Here is a 15,321-nt window from a genome sequence, read left to right on the forward strand (position 1 = left end):
GTGTCCCTTTAGTTCACAAGCCAGAAGATACATGCAATGTCTCCTATTGCTTCAGCTAAAGAAAAAAATCTAAAAAGGAACAAAAATATCTGGTGCATGCAGACTGCTTATTTCTGTAGTCTGTAAGCATGTGAAACTAAGACACAACAAGAAGGAAATCATTGACTGCAGCAGCATGTGCATCTGCAACAAGAAAAGCTATCATTCTTCCATAAAAAACCTGTAAATTTGGATTGTTTAAATAAATCCCAGTTCAACTGGGCTGCTATGTTTGAGAGTGGGAAGACAGATAAAATAGTCCAGAATGAACTGAAACTGAAATATGCCATTTATTTTCTTACAAAACCAGTAACCGTGAACAGTAGAGAGAGAAATATTTTCTTCCACACTTGATGTTCTAGTTCCTTCACAATAAAGAGTTTCATCATGAAAACAAATTTAAAAATTTTAAAATAAAGCACTGCTTCACAGAAGTTGCTGCACCAGTCCTTTCATCGACTAATATGGGCTTAAAAAGATTCCATATAGGAAGTACTCATATTCAGGTTTATTTCCTGCAGAAGTCACCACCTGAAAGGTGATTCTTGCAGCCTTGATCTCAGTGTTTAGGCAGCTTACAGAAATCAGAGTGGTCCACTGGGAGTAAGGGGATCTGACAACATCCATGAGTAACATCCGTCAGTAGTTTTGCAAAGGTTACAAAAGCCAATGTCACATCCATTTTCCGTCTAGTTCAGAGCACAAATCTGGATTTTCCATTTCATGATAGACATAACCACACTGCTTGAAGGTGATTCTCTAGCTTGATTTGTGATTTCAAAAGCTGAAATGTACAAAAATCCAGTAGAGGCTGCAGAAGCATCTCCACCTGCAAACATACAAAAGAGGCACGTGGTAAGACAGGAACATGGCTGCTCCCTTGCACAAGTCCCTCTCCTGAAACTTTGACTTGCCATGTTCCTTCTCTCCATCTTCTTTTTGGCAAAAGCAGATCTTTTCTGTTTCTGAGTGGTCTCTTATCTTATTTCCTGCACTATTCTCTAGCCTAGTGGACTGTGTACTCTTCAAAGATTGATAAGTTCAAAACCCAAGAGGAAAAGAACACCATTGAATAACTGCTTCTTATGTCCTTTAAAGGTAGTCACTGATCTATTGGCTTTTTCCTGCACTTCCCTGAGTATAGCTAGAGTTACCTGTGAAATTCCAGCCAAATTTACAGATGCTGTTCAGGTGGCAGAAACCACATTTTGGTTTAAAAAGTTCCATTAAAAAGGTTTACCTAGCTCTTGTCACAAATTTAAGAACTCTTGTGTAATATACAGCATGTTTCATGACAAATGAGTGATGAACCCGTCCTTCAACCACCTCAGTCTATTTTTAAGTTTATTCTTGTGACAGAAGGGTAAACCTTAAGAGATTGGTCTCCATGATAAATCTTTCTAGCTCCAGTCTGACAGAATGGGCATTAATTTAACATTATTTAAACACCAGGTTTTGCAATAGTGTGAAGTTTGGTGCCTAACCTGTGAAGTCTAAACAGTACTGTGTGCTTATTGTGTAGAAAGTGCATGTGTTGTCAGCTAATTCTATTTCTATGGCCACTGATGGCACAGAATCCATTGGCTTACCTTCAGGGACCACAGTTCTCTAACATTTACAAAATACCGTGTTCTTTTCCTGATCATCTGTTAAGTAGCTGAGGTGTGTTTGTGTCTATTTACATAGTACTTGACAATAAACTCTTTTCATGCATCCCTCCCCAGAGACAGTCAGACAAATGGCAGAGTTGTCCTACTCCTGTGATGAAATGTTCCTTGGTTCCAGCCTGTGTGCCATGTGTGCTCATTGAAGTGGTTAACTTAAATCATTTCTGTGACTTATTTTAGTGATGGGGTATGGGTGAAAGAAAAGTGAAAGGGGCTTTTTCCTGAATTTTTCAATTTGTACATGAAGATTCATGCCTGTGAGAAAAGAAGTTTTCTTACTTATGAAAGTAAGAAAGCTAAAATCTATACCCAAGAATTAGTCTGGATTGAGGGAGAAAAAAACAGTTTGCAGTATGGTAAAACAGAAGCTTCAGTGGTGCTGCAAAGACCCTGCATTAATGGGTTTGGTTTGTCTTGGCATCTGCTCATTCTCTTTCTGTGTCTATCTGCAGAACCTATGACTTGTGAGACTATAGATCGTAAGGACAACCTCCTGCACCTGGGGTTTGAGTCCAGTAGAAGCCATAGGTTTCAAAACAAGTGTGTAGCTGTTATTCCTACAGATAATTGTGTATTTTGTGTTGTTGAAAAAGAGAACCTGTTTAAATAATGAGAACCTTGCACTTTGCAATTCTTTTGAATTATTGAAGAAATTCTTTTGAAGAAAGCTCTTGAATTTCTTTTTATTTAGAATATATTTTGTCTCAAAATGTTAGCCTAGTAAACAAAGAGATATATTAATTTTGAATAATTATATTCTTATTTTCAAATAACTGTTTTGATCAGTAAGATTATTATTTATGTATTAAGACACTGAGATAACATGACATGTTTATCACCTAGCCAGTATGAAATTAGAACACTGATTATACCAACAGAGAATAATAAAATGCTGAACCATGTTTCATTTCTGTTCTCATCTTTATGCCTAGCATCCTGTTTTAAACAAAGGGATGCAGAACAACACTGTGTTCCTGTATGTTTTATATGTGTTAATTTTAAGTGCTCAGGTGATCCTTTAATGGGTTGGGACACTTTGTGTCTGAAGCCATGTCTTTAATTACCATGCAGTCTTTCCTCATGAGAATTACGATTCCTGTGCGCACAGCACCCTGTGTGCACCATGAGCATGCCCCGCATCTATGCATTCTTTAACTTTTGTTTTCCTTTTTCTCAGATCGAGCCTGGTTGATAGAGCCAAGGAAGGTTCAGAAGCTTCAGGAAAAGATATACTTTGCACTTCAACATGTTATTCAGAAGAACCACCTCGACGAGGAGACATTGACAAAGGTAAGTTCTTTAAACAAAATTCCGAGCAGTCCTCAAGCATGGCTCTTCTCTTTCCACAGCATTTCTGTATGTATTGCCGCATTAATGTAAGCTAAAAGAAATGCAACTTGTGTTTGGCATGTGTAGAAGATAGGCTTGTTTGACTCTTGTCCTTGTTGCCTCTTACTCCATTTTTTGTTCAATATGCCAATAATTTTAATTCATAACCTATATAGAATGTGACTGCCTTGAAAGAGTGCTCGTTGAGCTATTCCTTGTTAAATGTATTTTTGGCCCTTGACTAAAACTTTGGGGACAGCTTTTTCTAGGCTCTTATAGTGAGAACAGTGTCAAGTCCTTTGGATGGGTTTTGATGGAGCTTAGAGTATCGCCTTCAGTTACTCAGCAAGACACTATCATAGTTCATTTTGGAAAGTGTAATTTATACAAAATATGCTTCCACTTTGTTCCTTTTTTTTTTAATTGTTTCAATGTTTTACAGTTAATAGCCAAGATACCAACAATTACTGCACTTTGCAACTTGCACGGAGAGAAACTGCAAGTATTTAAGCAATCTCATCCTGACATAGTGAACACACTGTTTCCTCCATTATACAAGGAGCTTTTCAATCCAGACTCAACCACTGGCTGCAAGTGAAGGGGATAATAGAATTTTCATGTAGTCATGGAATGCATCACTAGTAAGACAAAAAGAAATGTTTTCATGAAGAAATTATTAAAAATGTCACTACTGCAACACTAGGAATGTCCTGCACTTAATAGAAATATTTTTCACCGCTACAGTTTGAAGAATGTAAATATGCAACTCTGAGTGGGGATGTCTTTTTTCTCTTTTGTTTACTTTTTTTTTTCATTTTTGAACTGACAATGAATATACAAATATAGGACACTGGGTGTTACCTTTGTTTTTTTTTAATTTACTTTTATTGGGAGATGTTTTGGGAGTCAAGTGTTCCTAGAATTTTATTGTAGATATACATGATAATAGAGCAGTACTTTGCAGTATTACTCTTGATGTTCATTATTCAAATATCATTTAAGAAAATTCCACTTATTATTATCCACTGCCTAGTTCTATGTTTTTAGATAGTTTATTGCATGTGGAAATTTGTAGCTGTCTTGGAAATTATGGTGCATATATGGAAGACACACACTCACATATATATATACACATAAATGTATGTATGTATGTATATATGTATGTATGCATTATATGCATACATGCTGTAACTTAAAATCACATGCCTACATTTAAAGGATGCTCAACACAGCTGTCATGTATTTCTTACTCTCCAAGTAATGTATTAGATTTACTTTGGGCAATCAAGATTTGCTTTGCCAGAATTAAATTTTCAGCTGCCAATGTGTAATGACAGGATCACTTCTGAGATGTGTGTAATGTAGTGCATGTGTGCTGTGTGTAAATCAAACATCAGGAATGTATCACTGGTGCAAAAGCCTTGTCTGGATGGTTTTAGTGAAAAGTGGGATAGGATTGGGGTTTTTTTTTATTCTCTCACTGTTACAGAGATAGAACATATATAAAAGTGAACATAGTAGGACCCGATCTCAGTAAAGTATCTGAAACATGGAGGAAAAGTGTAGACAATCCGATATGTACATTTTTCTGATTTCACATATGATTTTTTTTTATATATACTGCTTTGAAAATGAGCTTCAAGTCTTGGTTTGTTTTTTGCTGAACTCATTAGAAGGATAGGTAGTGAGGACAGTGAAAACCTTAGCAAGCCTAAAACGTATCTCTGAAGAGGAAGGAAAGGAGGGAAGGAGGAGGAAAGTCAACAGTGAATGAAGTCCATGGTTACAAAGAACAGTATAATTGTCACTCTTTCTGACAGTGATCATCCAGATGGGACTGATGGTTTCCATTACACTCATACATCTGTTTATGTTTTAAATACATGCATATAAGTATGTATATATCTGTATGTATATAACTGTATATATATGCATATATAGGATTTATTTTAGATGCATTTCAGGAGTGGAGCAAAAGACTGGATCTTTCTTTTTATCTATCTCTGAATTGAGTGTACGTGCATTTGCTTGCAAAACCAAAGGCAAACACAGAGGGGAGTGGAAGGCTACCATGGACTTAATCTTGTGGATTAATTAAGTTTAATCAGCAGTCATTATTAATGTATCTGCATTCTGCCAGTACTACAAAATATAGATGTTTTAGCTGTGAAAGAGGGATTCAGTTTCTGCTACATCTCTCTTTACCACCACTTTTACCCATTGTGAATTTTTGAGAGCAGTCTCCTCCTGGGATGCCAGCAGAAGGCATAGAGCAGAAATAAGAAGATGCAGGCAATAGAGAAGAAAGGAAGTGAAGGCAGGATCACAAGCAGATGTGTTTCTTTATTTCAAACCACACAGAAGCCAGTGCAATCTGAGGCAAGGCAAGGGGAAGCACAAAGGACTTGCCCATTTGCCAGGCTCATGGAGAGGCAGTGTCACAGGGAGCCCACAGGGACACAGGTGGGCCCTAGGGTGAGTGAAGAAGATCAGTCTGTTGTAGTGATAGTTTAATGCCTTGTGCAGCTCTCAAGATTCTCTTTTCTGCATGAGCAGATAATTCACAGTCTACTTCAAGTACTTTGTGGAGCTCTCCCTTGCCTTCATAGGTCAGTTTGCAAGTTTGCATATGCATTTTGTGGCAGTATTGAGTCTAGAGAATATCACAATTTGTTTGTTCTATTTTAGGAATGTCAGAACAGGTACAAGAGTAGTTAAAACTGTCAGCTAATAAATGTTTCTGTGCAGGTCCATTACAACTTAGAAAAAAAACCAAGAAAAATCTGTCCAGCAAATTTAGTTGTGAGAATTTTGTTGCAAATGTGCTATACTCGTCAAAACTGCTACAGAACAGCAATTACTAAAGTTACCTTTATTATTCCAAATTCAGAGCACATTTCTCTACTGCTTACATTAAAATGTCTTCAATTAATATAATAAAGCAACGCTCTTGATGCTTCTTTATACCACTTAACTGGAAGACTGACATTCCTTTATAAGGTGATTTACCTGTTTGCAGCCCTTCTTGTATGGCAAATGCACGAAAAGGATCCCAAATTTCAAGTATATCAAAACTTAATATCTACATACTCTTTATCTAGATTCATTGGAGAAAAAACCAAGTCATGCCGAACTCTAGATGTGATCAGTTTTAGTTTCAGGGTATTCGTGTTTTCATTGATTTCCCAACACAGGAACACACACATACTGTTTGAAATATTTTATAAATTCATTTTCAGTATATCAAAAGTATATATTTATCCAACTCATAGAAGTATAGAATAAGTGATAAATACTACTGTTCATAGTGCTGCTTAATAAAGAGGTTTGTCATGTTTATAAATCGTCCTTCACAATTGTGTGTTACATGTTGAAAATGTTGTTTTCTTCTCAAATAAGCTAATCACTCCTTGGGATTTTTGAATTACCTCTCAGGCAAGGTATCTAAATGGAGGTCACCATTGAAAAAGACACTAATCATTATCTGCAGGGCCTTTAATCCTTAAAGCACTATTCTTATATCTACAATGTCATGACCTTTCCAATCAGTAATGATTGTGGCCACAATTTAAAGAGGTGGAAATTAAAGAAAAAAGGTTAAATGACTTGTCAGAGACCACAAAGGTAGAAATATCCAGTTTAGAAATAAAAGTGGATTCTTTAGGCTTTTGTCCTAGAACTTCTAGTACTCCGGCATACAATATCTTTGTTGTCGTGGATAGGCAATAACTTCTACTAAGAATTCCAAATATGGCCAAACACATTTTCGTAACTATTAGTACAGGATTTGAGCAAATAGTGTAGTTGTTTATTTGGAAAATGAAAATTCATTTTCAAACATTATTTATTTATGGGACTGGACTGGGGTAACTGCAATTAGATTTTATTTAATTTTCTGTCATTTTTGGCTTGGCCACATAAGTATAGTACCTCTTTTGCCGTTTATTGACTGAGCACAGAATAACATATAATGATCACCTGCCACGACCTGGATTTTTGTGTTTGGTTTTTCTGACATAGTCACTTGCACTCAAAATTTCAAATTCTTGATATTGGATTTCACATATTCAAGTTATCCATGGGCTTTCAGGGATAAAATAGCGTGAATTTTAGTAACTAACTTCATAATTTACCATATTAGTTTTTCATTTTAGTTTGTTTTTGCTTTCAGTAGTCCACGGTAGAATCTGATGTATTTCAAGTGTCTAAAACTAGAATTTGTGACATCTTCTTTCTGTAGTAACTGGATATGTTTGTTGATATTTTTAGTGACAAGCTTTTCAAATGAGACATGGTTTTTAATGTTTGATTAACCTGGGACCTGTAACAAAAGGATATTTAAAGCATATATTTAAAGCATGTATTGAATCTACTACTTCCAGCATTGCTTTCCAGTATTTCAACTATACTATGCTAAATTATCCTTGGCATTGAGGAAGCAGATGTACAGTGTTCATTATACTACCACAAAGACTTTATTTTGCTGTAAATATCACTCCTGCCTGCTCTTTTTATAAAGAATTAATTCCAAGATTCATATTTCCTTCTAAAGGAAATTGCTAGAAAAGAAACATGGTAGTAGCAGGCACCTCAGTTGAGGTTGCTTTGTTTCCAAAAGCAGCATGTGGTTTTTGATTGGCTTGTGACCGACAGAATTAAGGAATTGATTCTGCAAGTTCTCAGACACTTCTCTCTAACTAGAGTTACTAAAAATTTGGGCATTACAGCAAAGAAGATGCTGAACCAATCATAAGATTGGAGGCCCTTGACATTAAGAGGTCCCTCTTGAGCTTTGTTGAGCAGAAGGCAGATGTTACTCTCATAAATGCTTTCACTTCATACTCTGTGTTGCTCATTTCAGCCCAGTTTCACAGGGGTCAGTTTATTTTCATGTTGCACCTTGGGCACCAGTGCTGTTTCAATACCTGTGCCAGGTTATGGTGCTGAGGTGGAGCAGCTACCAGACCTGCCCTCGAAGATGGGCTTTGGTATGTGATTTTCTTTGTTCAATTTCATGGTGGCAGCTGGCACAGGGGGTGTGCTTCCCTTTGGGACAGCACAGTTTGCAGGATTTTTGATGTAACAACTTCTACACAAAGAGGATGCAAAGCTGCTCCTGTGTGCTAGCCTCTTGGCCTCCCACCATCAGGCTGCACAAGCTTCTCTAAGATTGCAGCAGTCTCACAAATTGGTCAGGCAGCTTAGTTAGAGATGTGCAGCTGATGACTCCTTTCCCTGTTGACTTTTCTACCCTTCTGAAACTGTGCTTCCACATCATTTGAAAGATGTTCAGGCTCCCTCCTGAGTCTGCATTGATTGTGCTGTTTCCAGAAGAGCTAAGGTCCAGCCTGGAAGCTGGTTCCTATTATCAGTCATTGTCTTTTGTTCATCCCAGGAGTATAGCACATAAGATCAAACAGAAACACGGAAGATTTCTGGGTTTTGTCCAGTTCATGATGTCTAAGGATGTATGAAATGGAACCCTGAGACACAACAGCTTGCTTTTTCCTGGCTGTAAAATAATAATGTATTTACACCTACCAGCCTGTCCCAGCACCTTCTGCCTCCACTCTAGAAATGAAATCCTGTCTCTGACATACATTAGGAACAGTGTGCTGGAGGCCCGATCCTCTTCTTTGCTCTTTGAGTTTCATGCTTCGTAAATGACAATCACTGCTTGATGCAAACATTGCACTCTATGCCACTCAGGGATGTTTCATTACTAAAAATAACATTACAAATACAACAGTGATAATACAGAAGAGAATGTTAGAGGCTTTGAAGGGCATGGGTTGAGCTGCCCAACTGAACATGACCCAGACAAGGCTTTCAAGCCGATGATTAGAAATAACATTGGTATAAACTGAATTCACTGTCAGCATTTCGCCAGCTTGATCTGTCAGATTTTGCCTGTTATTTCACAGTCAGCAGAGTCCTGCTGACCCATCAGCTCATAATGTTAAGGTCCTTTTGGGAACAAAATGCAAGCAAGCTTTGTATGAATTACTGAATTTAGACAACTGACAAAGTTTCAAAGTACTCAAATTTATGTACCATTAATGTGAGGTCATATTCAGACTTGCTGCAGGCAAGTAAGGGGAAAGGTTAAGACATGGAATAAGTGATAGTCAGCAATTACAAGAGCACCAAGCTAGGACATGGAGAAGGACTGTGAAGAACAAGTAGACATGAGCAAGTGGCTAATAGCTACCATTTTCTCTCAGGGATGCACAAAATCATAGCTAGCCCACGACTCTGTAGCAATACTTCTCTGTGGTATGATTAGTCCCTTTCTCACATCAAGAAAACATTACCCCATTTTATACTGTGCTAGTGAAAAGTACTCCCACTTCCTAGAGTTTTGAAATGTGCTTATCCCTAGCTTTACATCATGGATTTTCTATCATTACAAGAACACACACAGAAGGATAAATTGCGGTGGATTATATTGCCAGTCATTCAGTTAATTCCATGTCTTCAGCCATGAGGTTTTCCTCAGCTCTGAATATGATCATTGCTCTTGTTATCACAGTTAGTATGTATGGGTTTTGACTCCCTCAATCCTCTGAACTCTCTCCACCTAGAAGACTGATGGACAGCTTCAGGAGGTGGAGAGACCAGCATCCCTATGCATCAGGATTTTCATCATCATATTCTTCACCAACCATCCCATTGCAATTTTTATTTTAATCCTTCAGGTTGCTAGGAACAATGTCCAAGTGACTGAAGTTCTTGTTAGCATGATAGTATCCCATTTAAAAATTCAGTCTTATGGTCAGAGGATCTTGCCTCTCTTTCCTTTTCCTTTTACTCCAAGCTCCTAGTGAATGAAGCTTGGAGTGGTAAAAATTACTCATCTTCATTCTTTCTGAGAGAGTTGATCTGTACTTGCAACCTGCAAGGGAGGTTCCACCCAGATGGCAGGAAGCTAGCTCCTCCTCAGACTTTCACTTAGCTGTGTTGTCCCCATGCATTGTCCCTGCATGCATTGTCCCTGCATCTGTTGTCCCTGCGTGACTCCGTGACAAGGAGCCCAACACTTCAGTCAGTTATCACCCCAGAAGTTGTTTGCAGCTCTAAAAGCCACTTGTGTATGCAGTCTGCAGACAAGGGTCACTGTGGAAAGAGGAGGCCTAAAGCTTCCAGAGTGGTAGCTCACAGATCAGCAACTCTCCTAAAAAGGCAGGCTGAACATCCAGTGGCGGCTGTGTGTGTGCCCTCTAGATGATCCTTGCATTGCATTTCTGTTGGGAGGATAAGGCAATGAACACGGTGCTCTGGGAAAGCAGAGGTATTTCCTGGGTGTTACTGCAGGCAGCGAGGATAACACTGCTCACAGTGAGTTCAGTAACATGATGTACTACATTTGCATAATTTCATCATCCTCACAATTCAAGCACAGCACATAGGGAAAGTGAAAGAAAACAGCATTGGTTATAGCAGCAATAAGTAAATTGTAAGTGTTTCTTTGTAACTGTACTTGCAGAAATTGTTTGCTTTGCACGTGGTCTTCTGTACAATAACATAAAGAAAAAATTCAACTAATGTAGATATCACAGTGATTTTGCATTTTTTTGATTCTTTTGGATATAGCTGCTAATTTATGAATGAAGATACTGCTGTTGAGAAAATTTTTTTGTGCTTCAAGAAAATGCTGAGGTCCTTGCTTGTGACTATACATTGACAGCAGTAATGTATGTTCAACATAAGACTGTCTGGAGAGAATTTTAAAAAGTGGCTCCTAGTTTTCAGTATTGGGAACACACTGGCCCTTATTTGGGCAACAGGAATACAACTGCATTGAACCACAAGCAGGAGCAGATGGTTAACCACCAAGAACAGAAAAGGACAGGCTTTACCTTGACAACTGTTTCAGATAAAACCAGCTTATTTTAAAAAATAAAAAAAAAAATTAAAAAAGCACTTATATTTGTCTTGATTAGACACGCAGCTTAATAAGTCAAAGTAACTACATTAGGCTGTTGACTATGGGGATTCAGATTCAGATGCACTACATTTGTGGTTTTTTTAATGTGTCACTTCAATGTCAGAATCAGGCAAAAAAGGTGTTTTGTTGTTAGTAAAAAAAGCTAATAATCATTTAACCCTACGGAGTGTGGACCACACATTCTCGTGCAGTATATGGGGATTTATTCGTGCACTTATTTTTAAAATGCCACTGAGTAGCATAGCCAGTGAACTAGCCATGATAGTCTTTGCCTCTTGTGTGACTGCCATGTGACCTCTAGTACACTTTGGAGAGCGGCTCTGTGATTGTACTTGTGGCAACAAATAAAGCACAACGGAACTCTAAGCTGTTGTCAACAGTCAGCTAAATCAGATACACTGGGTATTTTGAAATTTATGTTAATTGCTATGAGATAATTCCCATGTTAAACTAATTACTTCAGTTGTAAGGAATGGACAATATAAAGAATATAGGAATCGTAATAGCAACAAAATCCCTTATTTTACAGCTGCACTCTCTGCCTCATTTGATTAACACTAAAGAAGTTACTTAAAAACTAAACAAACAAAACAAGAAGAAAGAAACCTGAGTATGTATTGTAGAAATGTAGAAGAAAAATAAAATATTTTTTCATATGTAATTACTTTTAATATATGCTTGTGGAAGATCCAATACTATGTATGCTGTCTGTAATTTTTGCTGTAAATAACTTGGGACAGTGAATACACTGATTTTTTCTATGTCTCTGTTTAAACATAAGACTTTGTAATGTTGGGTTTTTTTAAAGAGGAAAAACATCGAAGAGCAAATTATGTACTTGCTTCCTGTAAGTGTAATGTACTCTTCAGTTTTTATGGAAACTGATTGTAATAGATCAACCAGCCGTTGATATTTAGTGTATGCTTCTGTTCGTAATTGGGAAAAAAAATGTGGGATTGTCCATGAAACGTGATCCCAGCAAGTCTGTTCAGTGAGTATTATAATAATTCCTGCGGACTGCATTTGTCTGATTTGAAGAAAAGTTGTTCAAGCAAATAATGCTTCCTTATAGCATATGACTTTTATGAATCCTTCTGACATGACTTATATTAATAGAAACGTTTCTCTCTTTCCAATGAGCAAAATATTTTTGTATGCCTTTAATTTCCTACTCAGATTTGAGGTCAGGTCACACATTAGCTGTAATCTGAAGCCATAATTGATCTTCACCAAATGCACGTTTTAAAGATGATAATGGAAACAAGAAACTATGTCCAGTTTATCAACAGCTGTAATGTAGTACAAGCAGGAGCATAAATAATGAGCAAAGTATTTAGATGCTTTTCTGGCATCCAAATGTGACTTAAATGGCTAGTATTTTGTGATTACCAATTTATAAAAAAATAAAAACATAATTAAGATAGATATTTAGATTTAAATGAAGCTTTCTAATATTTTTGAAATATCCCTGAAAATGCTTTTAGGATTATGAGAAGAAATGATTTTTCATATACTTCCCACTTTCAAATATCTAATGTTTTTATCCTATTTCTGGTTCATTTTGTTAGAGTGAAATGAGATGTTAAGACCCAGGATCCAAGCCCTGAGCTATTTGGTGCTTGGCTGTAGTTATATTGTTGTAAATCAATTTAATTTGATTTTTAGAGGTGTGTTGGGTTTTTTTGGTAAGCATGTTTACCAGTGTTGGTAACACACAAGAGTTGAATTGCCTGTCAAGAAGTATGATAATAAACAATCTAATAAAATATTGAGTAACATTCAAAATTAATCACTCTCAAAAGACAAATAAACGTTCCTTTCTAAAATCAAATGCCTCATAGAGTCAACAGTGATTTTTTTTAATTAGCTTAATTGTGTGATAACTGTGATGTATCTTAACTGGCTTGTAGATTCAAAAAGCAGAACTGCAAATGAATCATGACGTACTGGGTAAAAATGTGGCTCCATTGAAACCAGCAGGAATACCTTCACTGATTTCAACAGTGCCAGGAGTTCATCCAGCATTTTTATATCCGCAATTCTCTTCTGATCTTTCTCCCTTGTTTAATGTAATTGACCTAATTTATGTGTATGTGAGTCAAAAGACAGACTGATTCATTTAGAAAGTGACCGTTGAGGGGTTTTTTATCATGAATTTTGTAGGACCAGCATCCTTGTCAAATGAAAAGGTTCTATATTACTTTAGAATGTAATAGATCTTTGTCTTATTTTATGACCTGTAAATTATTAGTTAGACACTGTTAGCATTTCATAATAATGCACACATGATTTTTGAATGTTTTCTGTAAATGACAATCAATGTTGATGAAGTTCCTTTCTTTAATGCGAAATTAAAAAAAAAACCTGTAAGAAAATAAATTCTGTTGTGGGTTTTGGTTTGGGCTTTTTTTTTTTTTTCTTTTTAAATTACCTGTATCTGTCAGGAAAAGGTACAGTGTGTGCATTTTCAAAACAGAAAATAATCCTTAACATCATGTGTCCCTACTCACAGCAGGGGAGTTTTAACTAGACCAACTTCAAGATCTCCTTCCACCCACAACCATTCTAAGATTCCATGATCAGGTGCCTGTACTTAATTTCAGGGGTTTTTGTAACCAGTACAATCAGGTAAATAGCATGTTGTGATGTCAACTGATACTAACAGTGGCTTTGTTTTGCATTTTAAGTTACAGCTATGACTTTTGAATATGGAAATTGCTATACTTACTAATTTATTTCTCTGTTTATTTGGGGGAAAGCTTCAGCTAGTAGGAAAGCAAAACAACACAGGTAAACAATTCTCTGACAGCAAACTGCACAGTAGTGTAACAGGAGGTTACTTTATTTAAAAGAAGATACTGTATTTAAAATGGTAAATACGTCAAATATTTTTTAAGTCTGTGTATGTCTAGCTGTCAAGGCTGTGAGCAGTACCTTTCAATTTTACAAACCTTAAATTTTTCAGACCCTAAATATAATTAGAAGTAAATTTTAAAACAACAATATCAAAGGAGCTCATTTTGCAAACTGAGAAGCACATGTTTATTAGTGTACTGACCTCAACAGGCTTAATGCAGTGCTTACACTTCAAGCCAGCTATGTTTAAATGTTTTTCACATCTGTGGGAAAATGACTGAGACTATGAAGATATCAGTGTAGAAATTACAGGGGAAAATACACTTGCTACTCCTGAGTGGAATGCAATCAGCATACCCAGACACAACACAATCTATCAGGTCTAAATGGAGGGTGGAGTGGAGACCCCATGGCCAGGTTCTTTCAAAACCCTTGAGAAGAAGGAACTCAGTGTCCTTTCCAGCTGATAACCCTCCCAGCAGCCTAAAACCAAGAGAGAGAAAGGGAGATGCCCTGCTCTTGAATCAGCAGCTGTGGGGAAAATCACTGACACAGGTTCCCATGCTGAGGTTATGTCGGGTGCCGTCCTGTGCCATCTGTGCTCAGGGTACACCCACCCCTCACTGCCTAAGATGTTTGACAGCCAGCAATGGGTAAAGGTGTGGAGATGCAGGAGGGGGAGTGACCCTCTGACCTGCTCAAGAGCTCAGTGAAGGGTGCCCGCAACAGGGTGCTGACAGACTGGTCAGGCATGAGGGCCAAGGCTTTCCTGGGGCACTGACAGATAATCACATACTGAGGGTTTGAGTAAATCTCCCCTTTCAATGCGACAGCATCACAATACAGGTAAGAAAGTCTGGGTTATGAGATGCTGCAAGTGCAGCTTAGTTTGATTCGATTTTCAAGTCCCAGATACTTAAGGCTCATTTGGAGGTTTCACATTAATTTGAAAAAACTTCAGACAAGTGTAATGGGGAGTTAATATGTAAACATTTATATTTCAGATATGATGAAGCTGAAGAGTTTACTAGCCATATGAAATAAATGGAGTGCTGCATTTACACACATTATTTTGAGACACAGTTACATTAAAGTCTTACAGGGCATAACTTACTACAGTATTGTGCTGGTTAAGTGTCATTTAATATTCCAGTGTGTACAGGCCCTGAACAGATCTCCTACAAAAGAACTACTGTATACATTTTTCACATTGCAGATTCTTGAAGACAGATGAATGAATACAGGCTTTCTAGAAAGGCAATGGTGAAATGCATCAAACAAAACAACATTAAATAATTATAGTTGTCAGTCCCAGAAAAATTACTTACATGTGTTCAATTAGTTACAAATCCATGCAAATGTAGCCTTCTGGATCATGATGTATTGGTATTGAGTCATAACTTACCATGCACTTTAGGCAACATCTTTGTAACACAAGCTGTCATGAAATGTGATCGATATCCTAAAAACAGTCCAGCATTT

The 15,321-nt window shown here is 37.1% G+C and overlaps 1 protein-coding gene across 2 annotated transcripts in view; it reads left to right on the forward strand.

Annotated features, from left to right (window-relative positions):
- The window catches only part of RORB (RAR related orphan receptor B), a 134,361-nt gene extending 121,009 nt beyond the window's left edge, over window positions 1–13,352 (forward strand). For both annotated transcript variants that reach the window (XM_063423086.1, XM_063423085.1), the window contains 2 exons: window positions 2,884–2,996; window positions 3,478–13,352. In XM_063423086.1, coding sequence (XP_063279156.1) covers window positions 2,884–2,996; window positions 3,478–3,633 — 269 coding nt within the window. In that variant the 3' untranslated portion in view covers window positions 3,634–13,352. The remainder of the gene's footprint in view (window positions 1–2,883; window positions 2,997–3,477) is intronic.
- Window positions 13,353–15,321: the final 1,969 nt, after the last annotated feature.

Source organism: Prinia subflava, chromosome Z (genome assembly GCF_021018805.1).
Source record: "Prinia subflava isolate CZ2003 ecotype Zambia chromosome Z, Cam_Psub_1.2, whole genome shotgun sequence".
Lineage (NCBI taxonomy): Eukaryota > Metazoa > Chordata > Aves > Passeriformes > Cisticolidae > Prinia > Prinia subflava.